This window comes from Bos taurus, chromosome 7 (assembly GCF_002263795.3).
Source record: "Bos taurus isolate L1 Dominette 01449 registration number 42190680 breed Hereford chromosome 7, ARS-UCD2.0, whole genome shotgun sequence".
NCBI lineage: Eukaryota > Metazoa > Chordata > Mammalia > Artiodactyla > Bovidae > Bos > Bos taurus.
Window position 1 is genome coordinate 19137719 of NC_037334.1, and position 15762 is coordinate 19153480.

Sequence of the window (15762 nt, forward strand, 5' to 3'; positions counted from 1 at the left end):
CTCGGAGGGTCACCACCGAACAGCCCAGGAGCTGACATCAGGTGGCCACGGATGGGCACCCCAGGACTAGTGGCCACTCCTGCAGGGGCCCTACCCCAGCTGCCAGGCCCCTGGAACCCTGGGCCGGCTCAGAGCACCACACTGGTTCAGTAATTTCACGCTACGCCGCCCGGCAGTGTAAGCGTGGAGCCCCATCTCAGGCTGTACCTCCCAGATGTCACTTGTTTGTGAACACATGGCTGAACCCAAAATTGCTTTTAATATCCAGGCGGTCCCCACTGGCTCCGCAGCAGGGTTGGCTCCAACAGTGCCTCCAGGACAAGCCCCCGCTAGGCTGACAACTCAATCCAGTGCCCGCTGCGGCCAGGCGGCCCTGCACACGTGGAATGCTCGGCGACAATGCGAACACGCCCCGGGAGGTGTAATTATTCCTCTGGATCTAAGCGGACAATCCTGACGTCCCCATTTCTCCTCTTTTAGCCAAGTTGGACTCTCTGCCAAAGACACTCTCACCACGATTTTCTGAATTAAGTCTAAAAGCCCAATGCTTCACATCCTGGGGCGCCTCTCCAGTCTTCCTGGCTGCAAAGCCTGTTTCCTTTCTCAACTGCACTGACACAGCAAAGTTAGAGAGAGAGAGATCATTAGAAAAACAGAGATGAGCCAACCCATCTAGACCGCCAACCCGTCTAGACCGCGCTGTGTAGCAGAGATGTGCCACAAGGCCACCCCCAGAGCTTAATTTTCTTAGTCTTTCACCCTCTTCCCCAATAGCTCAGTGGGTAAAGAATCCACCTGCAATGCAGGAGACACAGGAGACGCAGGTTTGACCCTGGGTTGGGAAGATCCCCTGGAGGAGAAAATGGCCACCCACTCCAGATTGCTTGACCGGAGAATCCCATGGACACAGGAGCCTGGAAGGCTATAGTGCATGGGGTTGCAGAGCTGGGCACTACTGAGTGACTAAGCACATACAATCTTTCACCCCATTCAAACATGAAATGAAACACATGTTCCCTTTCAGAATGGATCTCATTTAACCCTGTCTACTCCCAAGCTCCAGTCTGTGAACACCCTGAGAACCCTCAGTCTGGGCCTTCCTGCTCTTTGCCACATGCTGCACCTGGATGCCAACTTCCCTCCCCATTGGGCCATATCTCCAGGCCATGATGCCCAACAGTCACAGCCTAGACCCTCTTCTGCAAAGATCTGGGGTCAGGGGTGGGCTGACCAAACCACGATCTGGACTCGGGGTTCTCCTGGTCCACACCACCCCCACTTCCATGTCTGGGAGAAACCCACCATGCTCCCTAACCCTAGGCCCTGACTCTGAACAGCTGAGTGATTCCATGGAAGACCCCCAGGGCTCTGCTGAGGAGGCAAGTAGGAGGCACCCCCATTTCACTGAATAGGCCCATGCAGGAGGGGCCTCTCCTGCTCCTTGCGCTCAGCGCCAGAGTGAGACGTGTGCACAGCTGGGCCCCTTTCTATGCTGGAGAGAAAAGGTTAAAGCAGCTGAAGCCTGAGAGCCGGGGCTGCTCAGCCAGAGCCCAGCCGGATGGGTAGAGCTCACTGGCTTCCTCAGGGTGGTCGTGGTGCCAGTCCTGGGAGGAAGGTCACTGGTCCCAGCTGCCAAGGAAGGGCTGGGCCTGCTGCATACCCAACAGCCCTCCTAGCGGCCTCCCCTTCCCAGGGACCTGCCCACTATCCAGCTGCTCCCTGGACATGCCACTGTGGGGCCCCGAGCCCCACTGAGCTGCCCATCAGAACCACAGATGGGTGCATGTGGGGGGAAAAAGAAGCTGAGAACAAGCACTCGGGTCAAGCGTCAGGTCTGCAGGCTGATTATCATCACTCTGGGGGCAGGTCGGCAAAGTACTGCGGAAAACAAATGAGGCTCCTGGGCTCTGAGTGACCACTGAGGACGACGAGGCAGCAGGAAGCCCTTGGGCTCGAGCACAGGGCCTGCCCTGCCAGGGCTCTGCTCTCTCTTGCATGTGCACTCACACATACGTGCGCGCACACACACACACTGCAGACTGGTAAAGATAGGCTCTGGGGCTGGAGCAAACCCTGCACCTGACCAAGAGGCCCCTCAAGAGTCAACTAACACGGAACAAACTTTCCCTGGCCCCCAGATGGTGGGGGCGTACCTGGGCCTGCCAGGACAGAGGGAGCCCTGAGCCAGGCCTGGCCAGGCCCCGGCTGCTGCACACCACCTGACCTGCCCATGCCCTCTTCCCTCCAAGTGAGGAATGAGCTGAGGACACGTTTGCTGAGGATCCAGAAACAGACCCTGATGGAGAGCCTGAGCCCCAGCCTGAATATAAGTGACTGTCATCTAGGCCCTGGGCTGGGGGAGCAGGTCAGGGGCCAGCGTGCACTCACCTGGGTGGCCACCTTGCCGTAATCGATCCACCGCAGTGTGGCAAAGTTGGTGGACTCGGCGCAGTTGAATCCATGGTTGAAGCCAGCATGGTAGCCGTAGGGGAACGTGATCATGAACTCCCCCGCCTCCTGTGTGATCTGGGGAGGAAGGGCGACAGGTGAGGGATGAGGCCCGGCCAGAAGAAACGCCCGACACGGGGCATCACAGGCTGGCAGCAAAGCCACCAGGAGCCACTGAGGGGCCCAGCAGGGGGATGTGGGCTCCAGGACGTCCCACCAGACGTGGGGACCTGACTTCAGGAGCCAACGGAGTTGGCCAGGTGAAAGGCCAAGGTTCTACAGGCTGCAGCCTGGTTCTCATGGAGCTGGTAGAGCAGGTGAGGCGAGCGGCTGGGGTGGCTGCTACCAGCCCCACCGCTCAGAGGCCCCACCGGGCCCAAGGGGACAGTCTGGACTCTCAGACAGGTGAGTTGCAGCGCTAGGATTCTAGGTGCTTTCTGTTTGGGATGGGGGGCGGCTTCTGCTTTGGAGGCAGGTGGTTATCACACCTCCTGTCCACTGTGAGATGTTCCCACACGGCAACAGGACTGGCAAGTTGGGCCGGTCAGCTCTGGGGAAGCTCAGAGCCCTGGGAGCTCAGGACACGTGTAAGCCTGCAGCACAGCATCCAGTCCTCGTGCGAGGAAGTAGGCCCACCCATGAAACGGCCCCAGATTCTGGCCTGAGTCACCCCACCACTGTGAGCAGGGAGCCTATCCACTAGATTCTAAGACATGGGTCCTTCCAAGTGAGGATAGAGCAGCTGAAGTGACGTATCGGTGGGCTGGGAGGACACGTGTCAAGGTCAGATCCCCACAGGAGGAGCTGATGTCTCTAGGCATATTCAAAATGGTCTGGACAGCCAGACTCTGGTCCGGCCTCTGCATCAAAGACGCCAAACCCAGGAGCTGGGCATGAGGGATGGGGGATGATGACACCACACAAAGGCGTCCAGTACTGCCGCCCTGAGACTTCGAGGAGGAGGTGGGGGCTGCAGCCTCCTCCCCAGGGCCCTCCCCACTGACCGCCCGCAGCCATCAGCAGTTGTCCCAACAGCAGACTGTTGTGAAAGGGATGAGAAGTAACAGTAGCCAGCACGCCCGCTCGTGGTGTCCTGCGACGCAAGGTAGGGCTGTTGGAACAGAGGCGTGTGCAGGAGTGACCTCTGGAGTCGGGAGGGCCATCATTTCCTGGATTGAGCTGGGAGCACAGATCAGCTTGACTGGAGTTCCAGGGACTGTGGCCCCAAACGCCGCCCCATCCCATCCTCCAGGTCTCTCTAGGGTTTCACAGACACTGACCACACCATGTGTACTCTGGGTCTGGCCTCTTCTGCTTGGCACATCCTCAGGGTTTATCCGTCCCAGTGGGCACTCCGCTGTCTCCTTTTTGTTCCTACAGGGCCTCCTGTCACGAGGACATGTCCTACTTGCTCATCTGGCCTCCTGCTGACAGGCCTGCAGCTGTTCCCTGGTCGGGATTGCAGCGAGCAGAGCGGCGGGGCCAGTGGAACCACTTCTCCAAATGGTGCTGGTGTTTCTCCAGAGCAAACAGACACGGAGGGGGAACCGGGGGCCCCAGGAAACTGCCCGGCGGCTTTCCATGACAGCTGCCCATCTTGCACCAATGTGGCAGTGACGGCGAGATCCCCCTGTGCCCTCGGCAGTGTCAGGGGTCTTTGTGGCCCAGGTGGGGGGTTCAAGGCTCCAGCCCTGCCCCCAGGTTGGCAGGTGCCACCCACCACATCTGGTCCTGGTGTGTCTGGACCTGCTGTTGCAGGCGTGTGCCTCCTTTTGCCAAGTGTGTCTGTTTAATTCTCCTGCCCCACTTGGAGGCCATTCACTGCTTTGTCACTGACTGTGGTTCTGCGCCCTGCTAATAACCCCAGAGAGATGAGTAGAAATCGCTGGATTTATCTAAGGAACTGACGAGGAGTCAAACCTCGGCAGGGGAAGGGGAGCGGTGGGAGGTGGTGGGGGGTGAGACGTCCAGAAACCAAGCACAGAGTCAAAAATCAATCAAAACTGATGTAGCCTGGAGGAAAGCCAGTCCTTAAGAACACGCTGATATTTTTCTTTTCAAATAATGAATTGCACCAATCAAGGGAAGTCACTGTGGATTAAGTTATATTTTTAAATTCCAGTCCAAGTGACAGCTGTGTGCAGGGATGAAGCAACGGTAGGAGAGGGGGGAGGTGGGGATGGGCAACGTCCCCAGGATCAGTGGCCAGCATCCTCGGTCCTCAGGCAGGGCCCCCTGGGTCGGCTTCAGTCGCAGGACTCAGGAGCTCATGAGACGGTAAATAAACTCGGGTTTGGGGATGGCCCGTTAAACCCAGTTACTGATTTTCTCATCCTACTCGAGCTGATCCTATAGAGTGCTGTCTCACTCTTCCTCCGATGCCTCTGAGCAAGGCTGGTCTGCTCAAGCCTCGGCGGGGCAGTGGGGTCCCTGTAACCAAGCTGGAGCCCCCCACCCAACCCCTCCCATAAATCAAGGCCCAGAAGGGAAGGTGTGCTCATTTGGAATGACAAGAAGATTATGTTCCCGTCAGAAAATCTACATCTCGGTGGCTCCACCTCGGGCCCACGGAGGCTGTCCTCCATGTCACCGCCATCAACGTTAGCCCGACAATAAATTAGAAGGCATTGGGGATGATGGATCGGCCTTGAGGCGGAGCAGTCGGGAGAGGAGGGAGCTCGGGCCCCGCACGCCAGTCACAGAGGAAGCCCGGAGCTCGGCTGCCCCTCGAGCTCTCGAAGAATGAATGAGGAAGTCCGTGGCAGATCACAGAAACACACACTTTTAATTATTAAAAAGCTCCGCTATTGATCTGCTTTTTCTTCCAGAAGTAAATACCATTACGAAGATTTATAACTGGAGTGTGGAGTGACTCTTTTACCAGGAATTCAGATGAGGGGCTACACGTGGAGCCCTGAGAGAGGCGTCCATCCATCCCTGACTCTGCGGGGCCTGGAGCCTGGTCCCCAGGCCTGCAGCCCATGGAGGGCTCTCTGCTGCCAGACAAGGGCCTGGGTCCCACAGCCTCGGGTGAAGCTCTGTCCTGCCCTCTGTGGGAGCCGGTATGGCCGCTGAGCCCTGCCTCTCCTGGGTCACCAGCAGGGTCACCAGCAGGAGGCCACTGCCTGTGGGTCTTGCTTAGATATTTCACAAATGAGCTGCAGGACCACACTGGCACCGACCTGGGAGGATGGACAGCACCCACCAGCTGACTCCCACGACCAGCATCCCTCTCCAGGAGGCAGGATATGGAGGATGTTCCTGACAAAGCGATGGGAAACAAGGACCTCTCAGTCCTGTGAGCAATGCTGTGATCTGTCTGCAAGGTTCCTGGTAACAAACAACATTCCAACCAGAAGACAGAGGGGACTGAGAGAAGAACAGGGACAGCTGCTACCTGAAGAGCATGAGTGATGGGGGTGGCCCTGGCAGGAAGGCCACACCCCCATCTGCGTGGTGATGCTGTGGCTGCGTGCCTGAAACATCAGAACCAGTTTTCGACTTGCTGACACCCGGGGCCAGAGGCAGGCATGAAGTCTGCTCGCAGAGCTCGCTCTGAGCCTGATAGATCACCCTCTGGGGAGACCTGCAGGAGCTGGGCTGCCTCTGCCCTCGGGGCCATGGCCCACATGCCTTCCAGAAAGTTCCAGGCATGGGCCACTCGCCTGGACCCTTGTAACCAGGAAGCCTGTCTGTGGGGAGGGACTGGCCAGGAGTGACAGCGGCTGGGCCCACTCCCAGGACAGAGGCGCCCAGCCCCAGAGCTCAGTCCCTGTTGCCCACCCACTCCCCCAGGTGGTGGAGTCCCTGCCAACTTCGCCCCCAGTGCAGCCTCACCCCTCACACCCCCACGTGGACACCTTACAGGAAACTGCATGAGATCGCAGCTTTCATGCTGCGGGCGAGTCAGACGCTTCATTTCTAAACAGGTACTCACTCCCTCTGGAGTGAGGCCGTCTGCCCTGGGCATGGGAGGGGTGGGCAGGGGGCTCCCACAAAGCAGGGCCCAGCTCCTCAGCAGTTCCTGCAGGGTCGTCAGGAGCTGCCCCCGCCATCCACTCCCCAGTCTGACCCTAGGACCAACAGATATTCAGGTCTGGCTTGGGAGGGACTGAGGGAAGCCCCTCCTGATACCCACCTCCACCCTCACCGCCACTGTGGAGGAGCTGATGGCCCAGCAGTGTGGCCCGACCCCAGCCTGCAGCCCTTCTAGAACCTTCTCCAGTGTGAAGACACCAGTTTCCTGGGGCACTCATGGTCAGCAGGGCCCGGGCCCAGAAGCCTGACCACCAGCAGACTACATACCCACCCCTACATACCCGGCTGAACGGGATCCCATACTTCTTGAGGATAATGGGCGAGATGAGAGTCATCTTGTGCCGAAGGAAGGCATCGCAGCCCTGGGAGCTTCCGGGGAAGAAGCCTGGAGCAGACGAGACAGTGTCAGCCGGACAGGGCGGGGTGGCCAGGCAGCCCTGTCCTCCTGTGGCCCCGCAGGAACGAAACACACAGGGGCCCGCCAGGTGGAGTGTACCCACGCACGGCACCACATTCATGACTACAGACAAGGTGTGCGGTTGGGATACGGCTGCCCACAGACTGCCCCCCACTCCGAGCTCCCCTCAGGCAAAACCAACCCACTGGGGCCTCCACACGGTCACTCAGCCATGTGAGAGAGCAACCGAGAGACAGGACAGCGGAGCTGCTCTCTAGAGCCTGATGAGTTGTGCGGTGAGGAATGAGTGTGAGACCCCCCCACTCACTGACCAAGTCCACAACAAAGAGGGGGGCTGCCTGAGTGGGCAAGGGCTCTCTACCCACGTGGTCCCATGACCCACCCACCTGTGGCCCAGACCCACAGGCATGGGGGCAGAGTGGGCGACCCAGGCCTGCGCCTCTATCTGTGCTCACAGCCCCTCTGCTTTCTGCCCCAGTGCACGCCATGCAGCTAATTTAAAAGATGATCCATGAGTCCACGAGAGGCCCAGACACCTAGACCCAGACACCAGGCTTCACCAGCATAGCTCAGCGCTGTTCCCACATCACATGTTGGCTGAAACTCAAGTCACTAACAAGCCAGTCTCATGGTTAAGGAAAAGCCAACCTTAGGTTCTGCCCACGGTGGCTGAGCTTCTCACCCCAAACCGCACAGAGTGGGCACAGGAGGGCCACATGGCTCCTCGAGGTATGGGACACGTCCCCATGGCAGCAGCATGAGGGCTGACCCCCAGGCCCGGGTGGCCCCGGGGCCCTTCCAGTGAGACCAGCCAGCACACATCCTCGATGGGCACGTGTGCACGTGCTTGTGTGCATGTGTCTGTGTGCACACATGGCCCCACCCACATGCCGAGGCTGGAGGAGGCTCCTGACGGCAAGGACCCAGTGTGGAGGTTCTGGAAAGAGCCAGGATGACCGAATCCCACACTCTGCTCTGCACTAAAAGCATTTCCATTAGAGTTACGGCTGCCTGCCGCCCGGCCCGCCGCCCTCTCTGCAGTTCCTCTTTTTAATGCACAGTTTAAGTGGCTCTCATTAAAGCTCTAATAAAGGCGCACATTTTAAGTGATTAGCACCAATAATGCGCCAACACATTAACGCTCTCCCCGTGGGCTGCACAACCCTCCCAGCGAGCCCATTCAGAGCGCAGCTATTCATTTTCCATATTAATTGCAACCCCCTTCCACCCATCTCAACAAAGCTGCCCGGGAGGCACGCCCCAAAAAAGTTTGGAAGGGACGCCCAGGAGGGCAGTGAGTCACCAGCCCTGGAGTCTCCTCCGTCCTTCCTCTGAGGAGGGGAGAGAAGCCAAGCGAGGGACTCTAGAGGAACCATGAGGTCCCCCACCCCTCCTCCGGAGCTGTCGGCCCTGTCCTTGAATTCCAGGTGCGGCCTGACTTCACAAGGGCCGCCTTCCTGCTTGCCCACCCACCCATCCTCTCCCAGCCCCGGCCACCAAACCAAGCCCTCCACAGATGCCCAGGCAGTGAGCCAGCACACAGGTCCGGGTGTCAGAAAGGCCGCGGCAGCAGTTCCGGCTGCCTCCAGCTTCTCTAGTTGGAGCTCAGATCACCCCACACTCTTCTAGTAGAGAAGGCACATTCAGGGAGAACAGCCGGACGTGGCTAGCTGCAAACACCCTTGGCCCCCCCACCGAACAGCAAGAGCAGAGATGCTGAAGACAAGGCCCAGGGTCCCCAGAGAGAGAGCACCTGCGCTGATGCTCCTGGCTCTGCAGGTGGGGAGCTGAACTGTGGCTCCCCCAAGACGTCCACGCCCCAATCCCTGCAGCCCGTGTAAGGTCCCCTCCTTGGAGAAAAGGGCTCTGAAGATGGGATCAAGTGCAGGCCCCTGAGGTAAGATGGGCCTGGACCCCTGGCTGGGGGGGCTGTGGCATCCTGAAGGTCCTTCTAAGAAGGGGTTAAGGGAGGCCGGACCATAGCAGCGGAAGCCATGGACCAGGGAGACAGGATGAGAGCGGCACGGCCCCTAGTCCAGGACGGGGCGCCTGCAGAAGTCAGAGAGGCTGGAATTGGGTTCTGCCCCACCCCACCCCACCCCACCAAGGGGGCCTCAGGAATGAGGCAGCCTGCTGATGCCTGGACCTCAGCCCCAAGAGGCTCGGTGTAGACGTCTGACCTCCACAAACAAGATTTGTGTGAGAACAAAGATCTGTGTGGGTTTAATTAGGACTTTTTTTTAAAGTGTAGTTTAAGGTTCACAGCAAAATTGAGAGGATCTGTGTTGTTTTAAGTCACTGAGTTTGTGATGCGTGCGTGCTAAGTTGTGTCCGGCTCTTTGTGACACCAAGAGCTGCAGCCCGCCAGGCTCCTCTGACCATGGGATTCTCCAGGCAAGAATACTGGAGTGGGCTGCCATTTCTTCTCCAGGGGATCCTCCCTTTCCCACCCGGATGGGACCCGGGTCTCTTACGTGTCCTGCACTGGCAGGCGGGTTCTTTACCACTAGTGCCCCCTGGGAGTTTGTGGTAATGTTACATCAACCAGAAGCTAATACAACAGGAAAAGACATTTTTAATTGGCATTTTAAAAAGTCAGATAATGGGGAAAAAATCTAATTTGGCTTTCCCTTTAGATCTTAGGAAGTAAGTGCAATTGGCTTTTGCCAGGACTGCCTGTCCTGGAGTTTCCACCAGGAGAAACATGCTCCCCAGAGTGGGAATGGCACGGAGGCCGGTGGCGGGCCATCAGGGAGCCTCGCCAACACCACGCCATGGCTTTGGAAGGTTCCACGGCCTGAGGGTACCAGCTGCCTGCTGCTGCCACAGAGGTCAGGGTGGCCAGAGGCCCGGCGCTGTCTGAGAGGCAGACCCTCACCCCCACCTGGATACAACCTGTGCTGGAGGGGCCGCTCTTGGCTGTGAAGCAAGGGCTGATGGCTGGGCCAGTCGTTGTTACTGTCTGTCCAGCACTGACAGCCATCCACCCTCATGACACAAGAGCCTCCGTGGGGACAGGGCAGGGCCATGATGAGAGTGACTCAGGGCCATGGCCTGGCCCTCCGTTGGGGCACACAGAGGCCTCAGGGGCTCCCAGCCAGGGTGTCTGCTTGTCTCGAAGGACTCCATGCCCTGAGGGCCTTCCTATACCCAAGTGGTCCGTGGCCCCCTGTCCAGACACAGCCCAGGACCCTCTCTGATAAATCCGGTCAGCCCAAGAGGCCCCAGCTAGGGCCTCAATGCAGATAGCGGGATGTTGCTGAGGAAGCCTGGGTGATCCAATCCTACGTGGACAGCAGACAGCCCCACGGCCCCCACTCGGCCGTGCAGCACTGTGAGGACCTCCGAACTGGCCTTCTCATGCTCAAGACTGAGCAAAGGCCCCACAAAGACAAAGGAGGCTGGGATGGAGCCCCAGGAGCTGGGGGGTGGGCGGCGAGAACACTGGCTGCCTCCAGCCTGCAAAGCCTGGGGTCACATCCGAAACCCCATGCCCAGAGTCTGGAAAATGAGAGTGTGAAGTGCCGACACTCGTGCAGCATGCGTCAAGTGACAGACCCACGGAGGGGACCACGGCCTGACCCAGAGGGAAGGAAGTGGACGCGGCGCGGGACACCGACACCCAGACAACAGCGGGAAGCCGGAGAGGGTGGGGCTGCCAGCCCGCCGCCCACCCAGCCCCAGAGGCCCCGGGCACCTACCGATGGCCAGCCGCTCCAGGCGCTTGCCGTGCTCCGGGGGAATGGCATACCTACGAGAGAAGGCAGGCACGTCAGAGTTGAGAGCGTGTGGCCAGGTGGATACCTCCATTTTCAAACAAATGTGGGGTGTGTCCTTTGTCCAGAGGAGGGAGGGTGGTAAAGGGTCCGACTACAGTCACCAGACCATCTGCCTCCAGACCTGTTGGGAGAAACTCCAGACAGTGGCTCTCAAGCCAGCGATCCTTCCCCCAGGGGACACCAGGCCATGTCTGAGACATTTCCAGTTGTCACCACTCGGGGTGGGGGTGGGGGGCGCGGTCCTGGCAGCAAGGGGGTGGGGGCAGGGATACTGCTCCATGCCCCACCCCCACAGAGAGTGACCTGCCCAAGGCCGCAGTGCAGAGGGGGAGGGGGACTGTGCTCCTGAATAAGCCCAGCAACACCTGGAACTCTAGAACAAGACCCTATGAGGGTGCATCCCCCCGCCCCACCCCCACCCCCGGAGCAGGAAGCCAACTGGGGGAACCACAGGAAACACTGAAGACCGCCCAGACATGGCAGCCAGCTGAACCCACCCCAATGGAGAGGTTTATCACTGCTTTTGATAAAATAACACGGGGCGAGGGGAGGAGATAGGTGAACGCTGTGCTGCCTCGTTTATCCAACAGGATAAAAACAATTAATTTCCAAGCATGCTCGGGGCCCTGGAGGCGGTGGCCATGGCACCTTTAATTCTGCTATCGTCAGAGAATTTCCCATTATCTGGACAAAGAGGAGGTGACTCTTTTTTTAAACGGCCTTTTATCGCTTACATAAAGATGATCAAAGTTAATCCCAATCCAAGGCACCTTGGTGGGATTAATGTCACCCCCCACAAACAGCAGAATGAAACATTCCATCCCTTCTGGGAAGATGCCCAGGGCCGGGAAGGAACTAATTTACGGCTCCAAGGCTGTGATGATTAATGCAATATCGTGGGTCTACAATGCTGCTTTCACTTAATTACCGCCTGTAATTGGGAGTTGTAAAGATAAGATTAATTGAATCTGGTGGATGTTAAAAGTTGAATATGTTGGCACGTGGCTCCTCTGTTATCAGAAAGTACAGACTGCAGGACGCGGGCCGAGTGTTCAGAAGGGCAGCCCCTGGAGAGAGAAGAAGTGACTCATGGACGGAAGCCAGCAGCCTCGGGGAACGTCTGGACTCTGACAGCCAAGAGCATGTGGCGCCTGCCACGCAGCAACCACTGGGCAACCCCCTCGGGGTGCTGAGGGGCCCCAGAGCTACCCTCTCCTGCCTCCAAGGACTCTGCAGGATGAAAACCTCCATCTTCAGGGGAGGGCAGAGTGCTAATCCTGACTACATAAGCACTGAGCGTGGACCATCCATACAAAGGAGGCAGGGAGGGTGTTTGAGGCTTCATCGGTGCAGCTGTGAAGGCTCCCCGAATTCTACTGGCTGTGGCATTGTAGGTACTCACCGCGCCCCACCCAGCCACAGCCCTCCCCTCTGGGGCCCCCAAGCAAGGCCAGTGCAATGGAGGCCCAGGTGAGTGGGCCACAGGACTGGCCTCCCTCGCAGAGCAGACATTCACCACTGGAGAAAAGTCCCCAAACCAAGGGGCTTTCATGGCAGAACCTCATGGGGTCTCCAGCCAGGGCCCGGGTTATGTTATATCATCACAGCCCCACCCAGCATCACACCACTGGGTCGGGCTCGGGTCTGGGAGGAGAAAAATAAAGTAAGAAGGCAGAGGAGGGGCTCCTTGGGTTGAGCCAGGCTGCTTACTCACCCTCAAGGTGGCAAGCATCTGTCTGGCTATTAGACAGCAGGTTCCAGGGCCATAAAACAGAGTTAGCTTTATTGGTCACCAATATGGGGGCAGTCTGTCCTGCTCCCCAGGAACTCTGTCCCCAACACAAGGTCAAACATCAAGGCCAAAATCAATCTGCTCTGCCCGCCTGTGATCCCAGGCAGCTGCTCTCTGGACGGCAGCCCTGGTCACTTGGGTGGCAAAGGATGCTTGCCTATTTCGATGGACAAACTGTCTGCCGGGACCACATCCGCCTCACGACTGGGCTGGTGTGAGGTCTCCCAGCTGGCAGGCAGCCCTGCCCAGCCCACCCCCAGTCCCCCCTCGTTCCCCCATCCTGCTCTCTGCCAGCATGGGCGCTCTCTCCAGCAAGGCTAGTTTTCTGCATGTCTTGCTGCCCTACAGCCATCTCCCTGGTCCAATAGCCCCTTGCTCCTCCCGGGGGTACGGTCTAGTCCCAGACGGCCCAGTCACAGCAGAAGAGCCTGGACAGGCCGGACAGGATCGGGCAGCACCACTCCCAGAATCTGGGGACCACTGGGAGGGAAAACAGACCGGGGGTTTGGGGGACAGAGTCGGAAATAGGGGAGCTCCGTGGGGGAAGCTGCAGAGGGACAGGCCACCCGCGGAGGGGGTCACACTGGTTACTCCACCCACAGCACAGGGAGCCTCAGTCCTGAGGCCGGCCAGGCAGGTCCCTCTGGACCTCCCCACGTGTTTTCCCAGCCCTTCCTATGCACCCCTCTTCCTCCACCCTTTCTCTCTGGTGGTGACAGTTCTTAACACAAAGTACTCTGGCCAACACTCAACCAGAAAGTTGTGGAAAATCCGGTGCTCTTGGCTTGGTGGCCCTGGCAACCACAGGCATGGGACCCCGCGAGGCTGCAGCAAGACCGGACAGGCTCCATAACTCTGGGTTTAATGTTGTGGAATCGCTGAGGAGGCCGAGAGAGATGAATTCAGGCATTGTTTGCCAGATGCCTTTTTCAAAAAGGCAGTCGTCTGTAAGTATCAAGGGCTTCAGTGAGACAATAAAATGTTTTTCGATCTGCTATACAGCCATGCAGGTGATGGGAAAGACCAAGCCAGGTCTCTCTGGAGCTGGCTCCCAGGCGGGGACACAAGATGTGTGCAGAGCCACGTGACAGTGAAGAGACAAGCCCTGTCCAGCAGTTTCACTGTTCAAGTGACCGGCTGATGAGGACAGATGTTTCTGGGAACAATGGTGATCATGGCCCGGATGTCATAATCCAGAAGGAAGCGGCCCCCTGGTCTGGGGAGAGACAGGCAGGCTGCACCACAAGGTGGGCATCTGCCAGCCTCTCCTCCAGGTTCTTCTTTTACAACTGAGGCCTGGAGGAGTGGATACACACCCCTTGCCCCGAGTCACAGCCACCCCCAAAAAGACAGTGCAGAACCGCACACCTGGCATAGGGTGAGAGGGAGGCCTGGGGCCATGGCTGCCAGCAATCATGTCCGAGACCCACATCCTGACATTGGTGTGGGGGTTGGACATGCTTACCAGGGGCCAGGGACACACTGAGACTGGACGACAGAGGTGGGCATCCCACGGGCCCTGCTGAAACCAAGCCAGAGTCCAGTAAGGAAGCTGGGGCTTCTGGGTGCTGGTGGATGGAGGCCTCAGTCCAGCAGGAGGGCGGCTCTTGAGCCCAGGAACACAGGGCAATTGAAAGGAAATGCGCTCTGCGGGCAGCTCTCACCTCGGGCCGGGGATGGGCTGCCCGCATTCCCTGCCGAGACAGCGGGCCTGGAGACTCTTCCCGTCCGCAGCAGAGGATGCTATTAATAGTGTCATTTTCTTGGTGTTTTGTTTATTCCCCTGGAATGGCTTGATGGATGTGAATAATTATCAGACTATAAAAGCCAGCAAATGTGCTATTTTCTATCGCTCTAAATCATCAAACAAATAAAGTGTGAAACAGCATTTTTGAATATAATTTTCCCCTCTAATGGCTTAGAATTATTATCAAGAACAATGAAAATAAATAAGCAAATGCCTTGTGAGTTAAAAATTAAATGAGTGTGTCAGGAAGAGGAACACGGGCTGTCGTGGAGAGTAGGGACCTGCTCGGGGACCATCACTTTGCCGATGGAACAAGTGGCTTCGGGCCTCAAGGGTACCCGGGCTTCTCTGGGTGTGGACTCCCAGCACCTGGTGCCCTCTGGCCCGGGAGTGGGCACTGGGACCACCTCCCTGGAGGGACAGCTACCCTGGCAGGTGTGCACCACAGCGCCTGTGTGTCTAGCTGACCCCCGAAGGTCCAGGGAGTCGTGTGCCACTGCCCTGGGACGGCCACATGAGACCTCAGAAGACGAGGCAAGTAGGGGGCTGGCCTCGGTCCCTCCTCGTCCGGGCCATGGACAGACAATTCCAGGTGGGTACTGCCTCTCAGACCAGCAGGAAAACCTGAAGTCCTGGGACAAATTCCCAGGACAAGAAACACCCCCTCCAGGGGGAGACAGTGTACCCCCACAGGGCCCACTGGCTCAGCTGGCCGCCCACCCTGGACTGCAGGGCCCGGCAGAGAGGATCGAGTTCCCTATGAGCAGGGCGTGTTGCCATGGTAACAAGGTAATTCCCACATGCTCCTGCCAGCTGCCAGGGTAACGAGTCTTGAGGGGGCCTGCCTCTCACACCCTGTTGCCCATTCCCAAGGCCCCCGGCCTCTGCCCGGGCCTACAGGACCATCCTGCTTGGAGCCAGGGTGGAAGCACTGTGACACAGACAGTATCTGTTCCCGGAGATGCGTGTGACTTCGCTGGTGACAACTGCGCTCGGGATTTCTTCCATCACTGGCCTGACAGCTCCCCCCAGCATGAGGCTCAGCTTCCCCCTTCCTCTCTACCGAGGAACGTGAGCCAAGAGCAGGGGTCCAGCCAGGAGCCCTTTGGAAATGTCAGTTCAGCCCGACGCAAGTCGGAGGGCGAGGAAGTTAATTTCACAGTGTCTGCACAAGGCCGGGGCAGACAGGCCCCTCACCGTCTAACAGGCTGTAATTATGGGAACAGAAACAAGAAGGCAGAGTCCAGGGAAGTGCCGAGACCACGCTTGCTCGAGGCACGAGCAAGCTGCCCGCATGGGCCCTGGGAAACCCCGGCAGCTCCCAACGCCAGTGGCCCCAGAGCCCCATGCACTGGCCAGACAGAAGAGCTGTTTACTGTGACCCTCAAGCACAAAGCCCATCGTGGCCCGTGCCCTCTCCAGCCACACGTCAGTTGGACAGTCTCAGCTCACTGCCCCGTGGTCTGGGTGGGCCAAGCAGAAGAACCTGGTCACAGAGCAGACTTCCCCTCACACTCCCGCTCCCCAGGCACCATCTCCA

At 58.4% G+C, this 15762-nt stretch overlaps 1 protein-coding gene across 2 annotated transcripts in view; it reads right to left on the minus strand.

Annotated features, from left to right (window-relative positions):
* The window catches only part of KDM4B (lysine demethylase 4B), a 121084-nt gene that overhangs the window by 42249 nt on the left and 63073 nt on the right, over positions 1–15762 (minus strand). For both annotated transcript variants that reach the window (XM_059888653.1, XM_059888652.1), the window contains exons 6-8: positions 10606–10655; positions 6768–6871; positions 2389–2526 (exon numbers count right to left, since the gene is read on the minus strand). In XM_059888653.1, the coding sequence (XP_059744636.1) occupies positions 2389–2526; positions 6768–6871; positions 10606–10655 (292 nt within the window). The remainder of the gene's footprint in view (positions 1–2388; positions 2527–6767; positions 6872–10605; positions 10656–15762) is intronic.